We start from the raw sequence: 16,318 nt of genomic DNA, 5'->3' as shown, positions 1-16,318 counted from the left end.
TGCAGACACCTGTAACGGACTGCGACTGGGTGCCAGACCCTGAATTTACGCTGCTCCGAGTGATGCTTCAGGAGAAATAGAAGTGGAAAAAGAAGGTGTTGAAGGAGCAGAAGAGGAAAATGTTTTTTTCTTTCAGAAGCTGTCGCATGATAGATTTAAAATGAGACGAGGAATCATTGCTTTTCTTTGTGTTAAGCAATCGTAAAACACAGGATTAAACTGGAGGCATCTGCAGCAGTGAAAACAAAAGGTTGATGCTCTTGAGGAGGTTTGTTATATAAATACAAATTAGCTTAATTAGCAGATGCGTGTGCCTCTTTCTTGATGAGCTGTTACCAGTGGAAAGAAGCCAAGTCACAAAACACACGCCTCACATCCTCATGAAGCAATACAATACACTCATGCATATTCACACAATCACTTAATTGAGACTCCATGTTACTTCTTTACCACTTTTAGGGTCAACACCAAGCCGTCGTTCTGCTGCCGGGCGCTTCAGACGGGTGTCACTCATACAGAAGTCAGCTGACACTGTATTGGCAGTTCATTAGCCAGTGTGTCTGTCTGCTTCACCTTCCAAAGATGGAACTGTACATCTTCTATGTCAACACCACATCCCTAACGCTCGGCTTAGCTGTCAATCATTTAATAATGTGGCTTCAGCATTTGTTTGTGTGTGTGTGTTCGTGAGGTGAGAGCAGCTATCACGCTATACTGGAAAATAACTACTTACAGATGAAATCAAAGAGATTTATGTGTATTTTAATTGCATATTCTAGTTTTTTGTTTGTTTCTTTGTTAGTTTTTAGTAGCATATCAGACGCCTTTTTTCAATGTCCTTCATAATTCAATAGATGTGCTCAAAACGCCAGACCACATCTGTGACCTACTGGACCTCTGCCTGACCACCACTTATTTCCAGTACAATGGGAACTTTTACAGACAGAAGCACGGCTGTGCGATGGGATCACCTGTGTCTCCTATTGTGGCCAACCTCTACATGGAAGAAGTGGAGAGAAGAGCCCTGAGTTCCTATCCTGGAACCACCCCCACCCACTGGTTTAGATATGTGGATGACACCTGGGTCAAAATCAAGACCAACGAAGTGGAACGGTTCACAGAACACATCAACGCAGTGGATAACAACATCAAGTTCACTCGCGAGGACACCAAGGACAACAATCTGGCCTTCTTGGACTGCACAGTACATATTGAGGAGGACAGGAGCCTCAATGTGGAAGTGTACAGGAAACCCACACACACGGACCAGTACCTGTTGTTTGATTCACACCACCCACTGGAACACAAACTGGGAGTCATCAGGACCCTGCAGCACAGAGCACAAACTGTACCAACCAGCTCAGAGGGGAAGAAGAAGGAGCAACACCACATCAGGAAGGCCCTGCAAACATGTGGCTACCCGAAGTGGGCACTCATCAAAGCCACAAAAACAAGACCCCCCAACAACAAGAAGAAGGACAACACCAGGCGGAGAAAGAACATCTCCATTCCATATGTGTCAGGAGTATCAGAGAAACTCCGCAGGATCTTCAACAACCATGACATCCCGGTCCATTTCAAACCTATGACAACACTGAGACAGAGACTGGTTCACCCGAAGGATAAGATTCCCAGGGAGAAACACAGCAATGTGATATATCAAGTCAAGTCAAGTCAGCTTTATTGTCAACTCTGCTATATGTGCTGGACATACAGAGAATCGAAATTGCGTTACTCTTCACTCCGCAACATATAACATGTAACTAAAAACTAAAGATAAATATAAAGTGTAAAAAAATGTACCTACAATGAGGCACACACAAAATACAAGGCACATAATGAAGGCACAATGCAGTAAGAGTGCAAAAGATGTATAGTGCAAGTCAGTGCAGTTGGCATAATATAAACAGGAATGGTTTAACTTATAACAGCTTATTGAGACTGGTATGAGAGTGCAAAAGATGCAATGTTGCAAGACAGTGCGGTTGGCATAATGTAAACAGTCCAGGAATAGTTTAAGTTATAGCAGCTTATATGAGACTGGTGTGACATGACAGGGTAAAAAGTGACTGGTGCACAGAGTTCCTTTGGTAAAGTGGCTGGTACAAAGAGTTCCTATCTTGGGTGGTGGTAGGGGTGAGGGGATGGTGGTAGGGGTAGGGGGTGGGGGGTGGTGTCAGGGAAGGGGGAGAAAGTGGGGCACAGCAGGGAGAGAGTTCAGCTTCCTGACAGCCTGGTGGATGAAGCTGTCCCTCAGTCTGCTGGTCCTGGCCCGGAGGCTGCGCAGTCTCTTTCCTGATGGCAGCAGACTGAAGAAGCGGTGTGAAGGGTGGGTGGGGTCTCCTGTGATGCGGAGGGCCTTTCGGGTGAGACGGCTGTCGTAGAGGTCTTGGAGGGAGGGGAGAGGGACGCCGGTGATCCTCTCAGATGCTCTCACTATGCGATGAAGCGTCTTCCTGCAGGTGGCGGTGCAGGCTCCGTACCACACAGTGATGCAGCTGGACAGGATGCTCTCAACAGCCCCTCTGTAGAAGGTGCACAGGATGGAGGGAGGGGCTCTGGCTCTTTTGAGCTTGCAGAGGAAGTAGAGGCGCTGCTGTGCCTTCTTGGTCAGGGATGCAGTGTTGTTAGTCCAGGAGAGGTCCTCAGTGATGTGCACACCCAGGAACTTGGTGCTGCTCACCTGCTCCACAGCAGCACCGTCGATGGTCAGAGGGGTGTGCTGACTGTGTGCTCTCCTGTAGTCCACAACCATCTCCTTTGTCTTCTCTACATTCAGGGAGAGGTTGTGGTCTCTGCACCACCCGGCCAGAAGGTGCACCTCATTCCTGTAGTATGTCTCATCTCCACTGGAGATGAGACCCACCACAGTTGTGTCGTCTGCAAACTTCACAAAGATGTTGGTGTTGTGTGTTGGCGTGCAGTCATGGGTCAGCAGAGTGAAGAGGAGGGGGCTCAGCACACATCCTTGGGGAGCCCCGGTGTTCATTATGATGGTGCTGGATGTGTTTCTGCCGACCCGCACTGTCTGAGGTCTCCCGGTGAGGAAGTCCAGCAGCCAGTTGCACAGCAAGGAGTTCAGCCCCAGCTGGTCCAGTTTGTTGATGAGCTGCTGTGGGATGATGGTGTTGAATGCTGAGCTGAAGTCTATGAACAGCATTCGAACGTATGAGTCTTTATTTTCCAGGTGGGTGAGAGCTGTGTGGAGTGCTGTGGAAACAGCATCACTGGTTGACCGGTTGGGCCGATATGCAAACTGGAAGGGGTCCAGAGAGGGGGGGAGGGCCGTCTTGATGTGTTTCATGACTAACCGTTCAAAGCACTTCATGATGATGGGTGTGAGTGCTACTGGACGGTAGTCATTGAAGCAGGCGGGGGTGGACTTCTTCGGCACAGGGATGATCGTGGTGGCTTTGAAGCAGGTGGGGACAACAGCCTGGCTCAGTGAGATGTTGAAGATGTCTGTAAACACCTCAGCGAGCTCCTCAGCACAGTCTCTGAGCACACGGCCAGGTATGTTGTCAGGACCGGGAGCTTTGCGTGCGTTGGACTGCATATATCTGTATCCCCAGCCACAGGCGGGGGATACAGATATATGCAGTCCAGTGCAGTGAGGAATGCTCTGATCTGTACATTGGAGAAACTAAACAACCACTCCACAGAAGAATGGCTCAGCACAGGAGAGCCACCTCCTCAGGACAAGACTCAGCTGTTCACCTCCACCTCAAAGACAAAGGACACTCCTTTGAGGACAACAATGTTCACATTTTAGACAGGGAGGAAAGGTGGTATGAAAGAGGAGTCAAGGAAGCCATCTATGTTAAGCTGGAAAAACCTTCCCTTAACAGAGGTGGTGGCCTCAGACTTTCTACCACATACAATGCAGTGATTCCATCCATTCCCAGGAAGTTTGCACATACTCACAGTAAGAACAAAGGGCTGTCAACCAGTCCCCCTCCGGCAGTTTCATAGTCGTTAGCCAGTCGTTAGACACACCTGGCCCAGTCAGCCAGAACATCACAGGTAAGTATGGAAACATTTAGTGCTATTGTTTTTAAGTTTTTTTAAGTTTTACCCAGACCCACCCACATAGGTCTGTAACCACATATAAACCATGTTTCCCCACCAAACAGTTAGAACTGATGAAGCTGCTTGGATGAGCAGCGAAACGTCTTCTAGAAAACTCTACAAGTCCAGACGCCTTGCTTCAATCTTCTCTACGTATGATGACCTGGATGACTGAGAATCTTCATCAACATGTTTTGAATCGGGCTGCACTCAGCAATGAAATCTCCCTTTCACTGGATTTATGAATCTCTATTAGCTTCAGCATTGATACGTTTTAGGAAATGAAGTACATTTCCTCCTGTAATTCTTTTATTTTCTAGTATGACATTGGTCTGATTTTGTCTGGTCTGAGTCACCGTCAGATCAAAGAGGCCACCCACCAGCTGATTAGATCATGGCCCCTATCCATCTCACCATATACTGTGTGGCATATTGAATTACATCCAGTGTTTCCATCCAGAGGCATTGGCAGATTAGTCCGGGGCTCGAGGCTGTGATTATGGCCACCCTTTGAAATGAATCTGTACTAATCATTTTCACAGGAGCACAGCAACCTACTGCTGCTGCAAAAAAGGAAAACTAATGAAGCTGAAGGCTAGAAAAGCACAGGTCTAAAATTGTTTTTAGGGAACCTATGATTAAGGAAGCACGGGGGGGGGGGGGGGGGTAGTGTACCACAGCTGTGCCAGGAGAGGAAATACTGTTCTGAATCCTTTGAGGCCAGGATCTTCTACACAGGGTCTGTGGGCTGTTACATGTTATGTTTTGGAGCTACACCGTGGTAAGTGATCATACAAAACAAATTTTTTCTTAACACTTTCGCTAATTTGAATGCCAACTTCTAATGCAGACTGAGTCCTGAAAGCTGACTGTCCTGAGCTTAATGGTCAGTGTGAAAGTGATAGTAGCTGGCATTGGATAACTACCAGTGACAGCTTTGACAACGGATACCAAGCTGAAGGCAGGACAGGGGGAGGCCGCTCCGCCCTGATTCTGGATGTAGTGATGATTTTTTTAATGTCAATTTGTACTGTGCACTGTAATGTGCATAGTCACTGTTTCATGTCCTTTTTAACATCTAAACGTGACCAGTTACTTCATATGCCTAATGGTGCATACACACGGCAGGCACTGGGTTTATCAGATCTCCATGAAAAGCAGAGTAATGACACTGGACTGAAATATCAAGCATTGAACCAAAACCACCAACCAACCAACCAAAACATTGAATAATGGAGAAAAGCAATCAGATAACGATTCTCTGTGCAATTGCAATAGAGTATGTGAACACTGTTTTTTATTCAGCAGTGCTACTTTTACAAGATGAGTTTTTACAACACAAAATTCTTAATCCTCCTGTATGAGTCGCCTTGCCAAATGAGTCTCCGTCCTTGTCCATACATGAGAGACTTTTAATCAGTTCGGTGTTGCTAACCCCGTGAGTTGGCAAAGGTAGCCCAGGGGTTCCTGCTCTGTGATTACAGCTGCTTTCAAAGTGTAGCTAATTATGTTAGCATAGTCCGCTAATGCACTGCCTTTAATTTGAATTGCCAGCTTCACTGAATCATAACATTTAGACCTAATTACCACAGGGGAAGAGGCCATATATCACTGAGGCTGTGAGCTTTGACATAAAGTGCCAGGAAGAGAGAGTGAGAACTAGTACGTACTAAAATATACATGTATTTGTATGCTTTGTCAATAATGTATATCCTGAAAGAAAACGATTTTTACTTGTCACAGAGTTGAATAGATCACAGAGCAAAGAGGAAGGAGCTGACTTAGTCATCACTACTCATTGATCCGAACTCTGCAGTCATGTTTAATAAGTACCTTGGAATAGAATGAGGAAATACAGCAGGGAAATGGGACTTCATACCCCAGAGAAAATCCAGAGGAGATGTGTAAAAATAACACAGACATGATTATATAAATATAAAAAAGGAATTACAAATAATAAAATCATCTTTCACATAAATTTGGAAAAAGCTTCTCCAGTCTGGACTGAATATCCCAGTTTAATCTGTGAAGTCTGAGCAATAGTTACTACATTGTAACTACATGTTTTCACTTGCTTCATGTCTGCAGACATCCTTTTATCAGGCATCATGAGGAAATCTTTTATTCAGAGGGCTTGGGTCCTTTGGTGAACCTTCTGAAGCCTGATAAATGTTCTCAAGACAGAATGTTTTGGGGGAGCAGCGCATTAGCCTATGGTGCTGGGGATAATGCTTAAGACTACATTAGTCAATACTAATAAACACAATCTTTGATGGAGCTATCTAGTTATGGTAACAATAGATTCAATATGGTTTTATATAATTTAAAAAGAAAACAAGACCTAATAAAAAATGCTATATTTCATCTGAAAATAATTCATTCATCAATTGTTATGGCATATTTTTCGTCCTCCCCAAGAAAATGTTTTAATTTACTAGATGCCATTTCCTGCATTCTGGTGGATTTTAACCCTTATTTTCCAATTCTGGAATCTGATCTACTAATTCCAGCCTGCAACCCTTCTCCTTATGTCCATCGTTGATTTGGCAAACAATAGATCATCAGCCAAATAATACCATCTACTGTAACATTATGTAGCTTCCTCCCACCGTTTTCTTTAAGTTGAGTCTAACATCAATTTAACGTCACCAAGAGCACTGTCTCTACAGTCCCTGGGTTTATACTTCTCTGAGTGGACTTCACCCCAATACGCGCGGACACACACAAATGGCATGTGCGTAAATATGCATGACTCTCTCTCCCTCTCTCTCTTTGAATAAACGCGATAAAGTTGCACTTATCACTAGGGCTGCGCTATATGGCCTTTTACTAATATCCCAATATTTTTAGGCCATCTCACGATACATGATATATATCTCGATATTGTGCCTTAGCTTTGAATTAACAGTTGCATGTAATCATGTAGTCTACATTAAAACATCATTGTTCATACTGCATTAATATATGCTGATTTTAAACTAGGGCTGGGTGATAATTCGATTTTATGGATTCATTTGAATTTGATCTTTAGACTTGTTTTGATGAAAATTGATTTTAACTTCCATCGCAGACACATCCCGCTGTGCTCCTGTAGTTGGAGTGGGCTCAGCCCTCCTCCACCTGTATCCAACAACATGGCAGCCAGCAGAGAAGAGCTTGCCCCTAAAAAGGCAGTTTGGAAGTGATTCAGTTTTGCAGCATCAGCACCAGAGCCTAGCGGCCTTTCAAACTTTCTATCATCTATCCTCACGGTGCTGCAAAGATCTTTAATTATACAGATGTCTTACTCTCTCCCGATCGCCCACTGCGTGTTTGCGTGTGTATGTAGTAGCGTGAATAATCGAAGGAAGGAGAGCTTGCACCGTTAATACAAGTTCTTTAAACAACACAGTTTTTGGCCCATGACAACAAACTGCACACACAGCTGAGTGTTCCAATCCAATCCAATCCATCTTTATTTATAGAGCACCTTTTAAAAGACAACAGGGTCAGCCAAAGTGCTGTACACAGCCTACCAAGCATAGAATAATTGACTAATACAGTAAAATAGAATAAAATGAAATATAATAAATATAAGTTTGATAAAACATAGGAATATAAAACCATACAATAAAAGCACCAGTCAGGGGTAAGAACAATAAAACAAGTAAAAGTCAACAACTCAAACAGGGTTAAAAGCCAGAGTAAAAAGTTATGTTTTAAGTGATGACTTAAGCTGGATCCATACTCCGCGAGACAAAGACATTTTTCCCCCCTGCAGACGTTACGCCCACAAAATGACGTCATGTTTTGTCTCTGACCGCCCGCTGATCCGCACTCCTGTGCACAGGGTCCGGGCCGAACTTTGTCTTTCAAGGCTGTGCGGCAACCATGCTGTGATTGGTCAGAATTTATTGTGGGCGTGATGAAAGTGGAGAAGCGCAAGAGCCTCTCCAGGTATATAGGTAGGTGTATAAACAGCACTGATTCAACAGATTTAGATAAGACCATACTGGTTTTGCATGATGAGCAATAAAAGAAAGAAAGAAAGGCAAGTAAGGGTGATTTGTCACCAATAACTCCAGACAGCCATTCACACATACCAGATGGTGACTGTTACCATTCTATATACTCCTACATACCCGGGCATAATAGGCTCGTTAACAATGTCTGTATATCTTTGCTATTGTTACTTGTCGCAATGTCGCATCTTCACAGCTCATCACCGGACAGTTTGAAGTATCGCAGGCACATTGGAACACAGTAGATGTGCAAATGTGGTCATAAAGGCACAAACACTGAATCTTTGCTATTGTTACTTTTAATGTCGCATTTTCACAACTCATCGCCGGACATCTCACGCTGTTGCAGGCACCCTCTCTGTATAATGCCCTCTTGCCACGGCACAAGTCCTTGTGGTGTGTTAAAAAACTCAGTAAAGTCTTTCCTTATAGTTTAGTGGGCGGACCGTATGAGGAGTTCTGCAGACATGCGTCTCGCTGAGTATGGTACCTCAGTGCGGAAAAGACCTTTTTTTTGTATCTCTTACCACCCGTGGAGTGCGTTCTCCGCTCTTTGTCTCGCGGAGTATGGAAAAGCCTTTAAAAACCATAAAAGAATCCATCTGTCTAAGGTGCAAAGGCAGTTTGTTCCACAGTTTCGGACCTGCGACAGAGAAGGAACGGTCCCCCCTGCGTATTCTCTGTGTTTTTGGGACGACCAGGAGAGACTGGTCAGCTGACCTTAGAGAGCGAGCAGGGCAGTGGGGCTGGAGCATGTCAGACAGGTACTGAGGGGCGAGACCATGAAGGGATTTAAAAACAAATAAGAGAAATTTAAAATCAATGCGAAAAGGAATCGGGAGCCAGTGCAATGACTTTAAAATCGGAGTAATGTGCTCTCGTTTCTTAGCCCCAGTTAAAAGCCGTGCAGCAGCATTCTGTACAAGCTGCAGTTGTGCAAGTGAAGCCTGGCTGAGCCCATAGTAAAGTGCGTTGCAGTAATCTAACCGATTCGTAATAAAAGCATGAATTAAAATCTCAAAGTGATGCCGAGAAAGGAACGGTTTGGCTTTGGCCAGTTGCCTCAATTGAAAAAAGCTCGCTTTGACAGCTGCACTGATCTGAGCATCAAGTTTCAGGTTGGAATCCAATTTTACACCCAGATTTGTCACTGTGGACTTTTGATATTGTGTCAGGACACCCAAATCTATATCAGCAGCAGAGGCATCACTGGGCCCAAACAGTATGACCTCTGTTTTAGTGTCGTTAAAATGAAGCAGATTTGCTGACAGCCAGGATTTAATTTCCTCAACACAGTCTAAGAGTTTTTGAACAGAATGAGTTTGGTTTTGTTTTAAGGGCATGTAGATTTGAGAATCGTCCGCATAAAAATGGAAAGACACACCATGTTTACGGAGAATGGACCCGAGAGGAAGGAGGTATAGGGAGAAGAGGAGTGGGGCCAGAATAGAGCCTTGGGCCACTCCACAGGTGAGAGGGGCAGCAGAGGACTCAGCAGACCCCACACGGACATTAAAACTTCTCCCTGTCAGGTATGACCTAAACCACTGTAATGCACTGCCCTGGATTCCCACACAGTCTTTCAGTCGAGACAGGAGGATGTCATGGTCCACTGTGTCGAAGGCCGCAGTGAGGTCGAGCAGGACCAGGATGACACAGTGGCCAGAGTCTGTGGCTAAAAGAACATCATTAAAAACCTTCAGTAGTGCAGTTTCTGTGCTGTGCTGAGTTTTAAAACCTGACTGGAACACCTCAAAGATTTTCTGTTCATCTAAAAACCCATTCAACTGACTAAAAACAACTTTTTCTAAAATCTTTGAGATAAAAGGGAGTTTTGAAATCGGCCTAAAATTTGAGAGGACAGAAATGTCCAGACCAGGCTTCTTGATTAAGGGCTGCACCACGGCATGCTTAAAACCATCAGGGACCGTACCATTTATCAGACTGCTGTTTATAATATTGAGCACATCTGGAGCTACAGTTGGAAAAACCTCTTTAAAGAGACGGGGTGGAAGGAGATCCTTAGGGGAACCAGAGGGCTTCATAGTATGACCGACAATGTTCTTTAACAGAGGAAGACCAACAGGCTCAAATTGGTCTAATACAGCAGGGGGCGTGATCGGGTTTGATGGGTTAGATAAAGGGGGGTGTATGAGGGCTCTGGTGCGCTCAACCTTGCTAATAAAAAAGTGCAAAAATGTCTCGCATAATTCATCTGAAGCTTCCAAGCAGGCTGTTTTGGGAGCATTGATAACATTGTTGATGGTTTTAAACAGAACACGGGGATTATTACAGTTGGAAGCAATAATGTCAGAGAAATATTTAGTTCTTTCAGTTTTTACAGTTTTCTGATAATTGCGCCAGCTGTCTTTTAAAATTTGAAAAGACACCTGTAGCCTGTCCTTTTTCCACTTTCTCTCCGCTTTTCTACATTCACGCCTGGCTGCGCGTGTGACGTCATTCAGCCAGGGCTCAGGACTAGTTTTTGCATGCCTAGTTTTCACCGGAGCCACAGAGTCTAAAATAGACAGGCATTTAGAATTAAAACAAGAAAAGAGTGCCTCTACGTCTGCGGTACAAGGATCAGCAGCGGAGGTTTGACTGAATGAAGCGGAGAATTGAGAAGCAGTGGAGGATGTAACGACCCGGTGGCGCTGCGCAGGAGCGCACGGCTTTTTGACCACAGGACATGGAAGCAGAAAGTCAAAGACCACAGGCATATGATCTGAAAACGATGCATTGTACACCTCCAAGTTTGCAACAGAAAAACCATGAGTCAGCACTAAGTCCAGAGTGTGTCCATGCTCTTGAGTGGGACCAACGACACGCTGTACAAGATTAAAAGAGTCAATGATATTTAAAAAGTCTTTGGCCAGTCTTGACAGCAGACATGAATATTAAAATCACCAACAATTAAAACACGGTCGTAATTTAACATAATTTCAGCCAAGAAATCAGAGAAGTCTCCCAAGAAGTCTTTGCTGTATTTTGGTGGTCTGTAAATAACAGCGCATAGCACTGGGAGAGACGGGCCAAGCTCAAACACATCGACTTCAAAGCTGGAGTAAGACGATGTCGGAGTGAGATGTTTACAGATATATTTATCTTTGTATACAGTCGCTATGCCGCCCCCGCGGCCAGTTGTCCGAGGGGAGTTGAAGAATGTGCAGTCGGACGGTTCGCAGAGAGCGCTCGACTCACTGACAGACATCCAGGTCTCCGTGATGCAGAGGAAGTCCAACTCATTTGTATTAAAGAAATCCTTTAAAATGAAAGTCTTGTTGGCTAGCGATCTAGCATTCACGAGGGCCACCCTGACAGCGGCAGGCTCCAGTGCTGCTGCCGCCGGTGGAGCACGGGGAAGAGGCCGCAGGTTGTGGAGGTTCACCCCGTGCCGGACCAGGCGACAGGGAAGACGGCGATTCACTGGCCCTCCATCCAAGCCGACCACAGGGAAGAGGCTAGATTTGATCGGGTCTCGGGAGCGCCAGGGCACAAAATGGCGATCTGACGGTGGAATCATCACGATATTCTCCGCACGAGACAGTGACAAGCTGGCCTTCAGCTTCACCATCCTACCGCTGCATTTTCCACGGCGTCCACGTCTCCTACGTACAGGTGGAGCCGGCGTGCGGCACAGGTAAGCTGGTATGCCAGAGAGTAATGGAGGGCAGGTTTTCTGTCCATCCTGATGAAACTCAGCAAAGTTTTCAGCAAATGATCGCAGATTTAGAAGCGTTTGTCGATCATAGACGTATAGTGAGTCAACATTTAGAGTGACAAAAGATAAAAACAGCATAAAAACAATAAAAGCTCCGAGAGACAGACAGCCGGCTACACACACTGGCGCCATCTTGATTCTCAGTGTTGAGTGTTGAGAGACAGAGGACTGTAGTCTGATGCTGGACTGAGAGTGTAGACTGGATGCTGCTCGCTGTGTTTTTATAACGTCCTTTAATCATGATGCCAGTGCACTGGCTCGTTAACTAGCTAGCTAGCTGCTGTCTGCTAACATAAGTCCGTCCATCCATGATGTGTCATGGTTTGAGCCAGGGCTTTTATTTTGGTAGTTCGTTTTCTGTTTGCATTAGCTATAGTTTTATTAGTTTAGTTACTTCCTGTTTTATTTTGTATTTCACCGTTCCCCTTCCTCGTGTGTGCACCCTCCCCCTCCCGTTGATTACCTGCTCCGCCCTAATGTGCCTCACCTGTGTCTTATTGTCTTCCCGCCCTCCTTTGTATAAAATCTGTGTGTTTCCTCCCTCTTGTTGCCAGTTCTGGATTTTCTTGTGTATTGACTATGACTAGATTTTGACTACTGTTTTGCCTTTGCCCTTTTGGATACCTTTGCTTCTTGGACTGAATTCCCGTGTACCGAACTCTTGCCTGTATTAAACACTGAGTTTTGCCTTTTATTTCCGGCTCTGCTGCATTTGTGTCCGCCATCTTACAACGGCCTTGACATGATGGGCTGATTAATATTAAACCACAGTATGAAAACTGCATGCTGTCTGCTAGTTTTATCAGCTTAAACACACGGTTAAATAAGGGATTTTCTCCTCTTTGAGAGGGAGACACCCACTAAAAACAGCCTACATTCGGCAAATGTAAACATTGCACACCAGCATAGTAAGGTAAAGATAACTTATTGCACATATAAACTATTGCACAAAGTCTAGAGTATAAAGTGATTATTATTTCCAATTAAAAAAAGAATATTATATTATGTTATATTTGGAACAATATGATAATTGAAAATACTGTGGCTTTTGCTTGTGTTGTTAAAACAATGGCAGGCACACATGAAACAATAATTAATCCATATTGGATGTAATATAAAATGCATCACACACTTGCTGACTAGACGTGGCACACTGCCTGCATTTTAATTTCCGCAACCTATACATAGAACAATGTCTGATGCCATCCCATCACTTAATATAATCACATTAACGGTGCATTTGAAGCCTTTCCTGTATTGCATAGCTATATGCAGAGTAGAGCATAACATTGAAGATACAATTATAAGGAAAACAGGCCAATATTGTTGCTGCCATGAGTTAGGTTAAATCCTTATGGTGTGTGTATTAGTTTGTAGGGTTATTAAGCACTTCCTGTGCAGGGAGCAATGTATAAAAAAAGCTGTTATCAGCAGTTATTAATAAAGCACACTTAAGATGTCACAGTAGAGCAGGAAAGCAAAGATTTACAAGGAGGCATTGATACAAGGTCACACATGAAGAGCCTTTCCTTTGAGTAATTCCATCATCATCATCATGTTCATCTAGTCCAGAAAAGACAGGTTATTGGTGGATGGCCAGGACTACATATTTCACCTTGTGGCTGATATACTATACACATATATAAGGATTGCAAGAAAAATCCACAGGAAATTATAAAGGGGTGCATGGTGGATGTAACTTTGATCCAGATTTTCACCCAGGAGGCTGAAGTTCATGTCTTACCCCAGGACCATTGCCTGTGGGGTTATGGTAGCAACCTTTTTGGAGAACCTCTAGCTGCCCTGAGGCCAACTGAGTTAGATATGAAGCTTCCAGCGAGTCCTGTGTCAGCCCTATGGTCTTAACCACAAGCATGGCCAAAAGTGAACTATGTTGTCTGGAGCTACACACTCCTGGTAGGGCCTCCTAAAACCTATACAGTCCATGCATACTGATCTCAGTATGACTTCATTAGGCATAAAACACATAGGTTAGGTTAAGACATTAAAAGTACTTGGTTAGGTAAAAAAAACAAACTGTTTCACAACATTAAACTAAATTTGCAAGAACCAAATCTTCCCCCCCTCTTACCACTATTTCGAACTACCAAGTGACAGACATGTACAACCATAAATACATTTGACCACAGGTGGAAACCAATCCCCAGTTTCCCAAAAATTCTTGTGCTCATAGTTGCTGAGTTATGCTAGGTTGCATACTTAGTGTAAGTGTACATGTGCTGAGCCTGGTACATTGGTCTTATTGATTGATGATCAGGACTTTTACGTATCGATCACAGTAAGTGCTAGTTATTGATCAGTGAAAGCCTCTAACATGTTTGATAGCGATCCTTGTAATGTTCTGAAACTCCATCTTTTGCAGTAATTTTTCATTTCCTGTACACACACCCACACACACACACACACACACACACACACACACACACACACACACTTCCTTCGTTCTCTAGCCACATATGACTTCAAGTGTAACTTGCTCCTCTGTACTCCATCACTGCCCTTTCTTTTCACCCTTCTCTCCCTTCACCTCTTCTCCCTTCACCTCTCTTCATTTTCAATTTCATGTTCTATCTGCTATTTGACGCTTTATTTTTCATACTAATTGTGATATTATTACTCCGACTGAACTTCCCACTAAGCCACTTGGCATAGAAACAGATGTTCTAACACATGACTGAATGCCATGTTGCCACTTGACACTGAAATTAATATTGCATGGTGTTTTATTACAGTAATTTGTGACCCAATCATCGCTTCGTGACACTTTCCGTACACTTGCTCTAAATGTAAAATAACCTGGCATCTTGCCAAAGTCTGCTCTCCGTTTTCCTCATTTAGTTTAATAGAATTCGGTCCTTAACTCTGATCCTGACATAATAATTCTTTGATCGTTTTTACAGCTGCTGTTCAGAGTCATTTCGACCACATAAACACGTACACTGCTAAATTCCGTCTTACTACATAATGGATAAATTGTTCTTCTTCATTGACACCTGACACCAAGCAAACTTCCCTTACAGTTTTTAATAGTTCACTGTCCTCTATATTACTCTCAAATATCAAGACTGCAGTGCATTCCAAGTCAAGCTGTTCATTTGGGCCTGAATGCACTTATTCTAAATGTTTATAACATCATATGATGACTCTATAACACGCTATAGTAAAAAGCAGTGTGTTAAGAGACTTGGTTGCCACAATCTCTCTTTGCCTGCAGACAAAATGATGAATTTTAAATTTTATTGATGAAACTTAATATTGGTTATTTTTTACTTTTTCCTATGGTTTCTCCTGTTTCTGTCACGGTTTCAGCCTGAGCCAGGGCCTTTATTTATTTCCTGTTTTGAAAATCATTGACCTGCCTCTCGTTCCAGGTGTCTTGTCTTATCCTTCTTTGTGTGCTCCCTCCTCCTCCTGGTGATTACCTGCTCCTCCCTAATATGTCTCACCTTTGCCTCATTGGCACTCCCTCTCCCTCTATATACCTTGTGTGTCTTCCCCTCACCAGTTTGTCTTGTGTGTCACGCCAAGCCTTACCAGCCTTCTAGACGTCATGCACTTTGAAAACCTTGTGTTTTACTCTTGTGATTTTTGTATCGTATTGTGTTACTCTTTTGCCAAGCTTTGTATTTTATATTTATATTTGTATTTGTATTTGTTTTGCTCACCTGTGTACTGACCACTGCCTGATTAAAGGACTCTGTTATTTGCTTTTTTCCAACTGCCTGCTGTCCTGCAATTTTAAACCACATCTGGCAGTTTTAGGTAAATGTTTGTAAAGGATTTGGAAAACACAGTTGGAAACAATGAGTGTGAGGGCAGGATATCAGAAAGAAGGAAAACACAAGAAAATGAATTAATATAAACCAAGAAACATTGTTTTTGTTTGTTTGTTTTTCCAGTGTTTCTTGATTAGTAGCTGTCAACTTACCATTTATTATCCGCAAATGGAGCAGCAGTGTTGTTCGACAATTTATAAACATGTTTAGCCTTTAAATTGCTTTCTTAAAGGCTGTGGGTGAGCAAATACATATAACTGTGTAGGCTATAATGTACATGCTTAAATTATATATTTTTCTTTTTTAAAAATTCATTTTATATTTAAAAGTAGGTGGAACTTTGGATCTTAAAAATAAGGAAGACCCTTATACAAATTGTCAAAAATGAAAATGTAACATCTTCTTATGTGATATATATTTCTGATTCTTATAATTAATTAGAAATATTAAACTTTTCATTACATCTTTATTAAAGCTTTTTCAGCAGGGGCCACCTGGGCTCCAAGTGACACTTCTTTCAACACCATTCTCAGTCAACTTCGTGTCACCTTTTCACTCCTCTATTTTTCTACCTCTCTCTATCTTTCTGTCACTTTGTATACGTGCTGTCGCTCAAGGTTAGCAATCACAAGACGCCATACTCCTTAGATTCACCTCCGGGGCCCACAAAACTACTTGCTGCGAGTAAATGAGTTTATCTCCAATTAGCATATTAGTCCAATTAGCGCCTT

The 16,318-nt window shown here is 43.3% G+C and overlaps 1 protein-coding gene across 1 annotated transcript; it reads right to left on the bottom strand.

Annotated features, from left to right (window-relative positions):
* Nucleotides 1–8,668: 8,668 nt before the first annotated feature.
* LOC114443003 (uncharacterized) lies at nucleotides 8,669–11,643 on the bottom strand (the record flags this gene model as incomplete). The annotated part of the gene is made up of 3 exons (XM_028416909.1): nucleotides 11,185–11,643; nucleotides 10,740–10,897; nucleotides 8,669–10,247 (listed from the first exon to the last, which is right to left on the bottom strand). Coding segments are annotated over exons 1-3 (2,196 nt in total), but the record flags the coding sequence as incomplete, so codon positions are not given.
* Nucleotides 11,644–16,318: the final 4,675 nt, after the last annotated feature.

This window comes from Parambassis ranga, chromosome 10, assembly GCF_900634625.1.
Source record: "Parambassis ranga chromosome 10, fParRan2.1, whole genome shotgun sequence".
Taxonomy (NCBI): Eukaryota; Metazoa; Chordata; class Actinopteri; family Ambassidae; genus Parambassis; species Parambassis ranga.
This window is presented reverse-complemented; position numbering and strand designations above follow the sequence as displayed.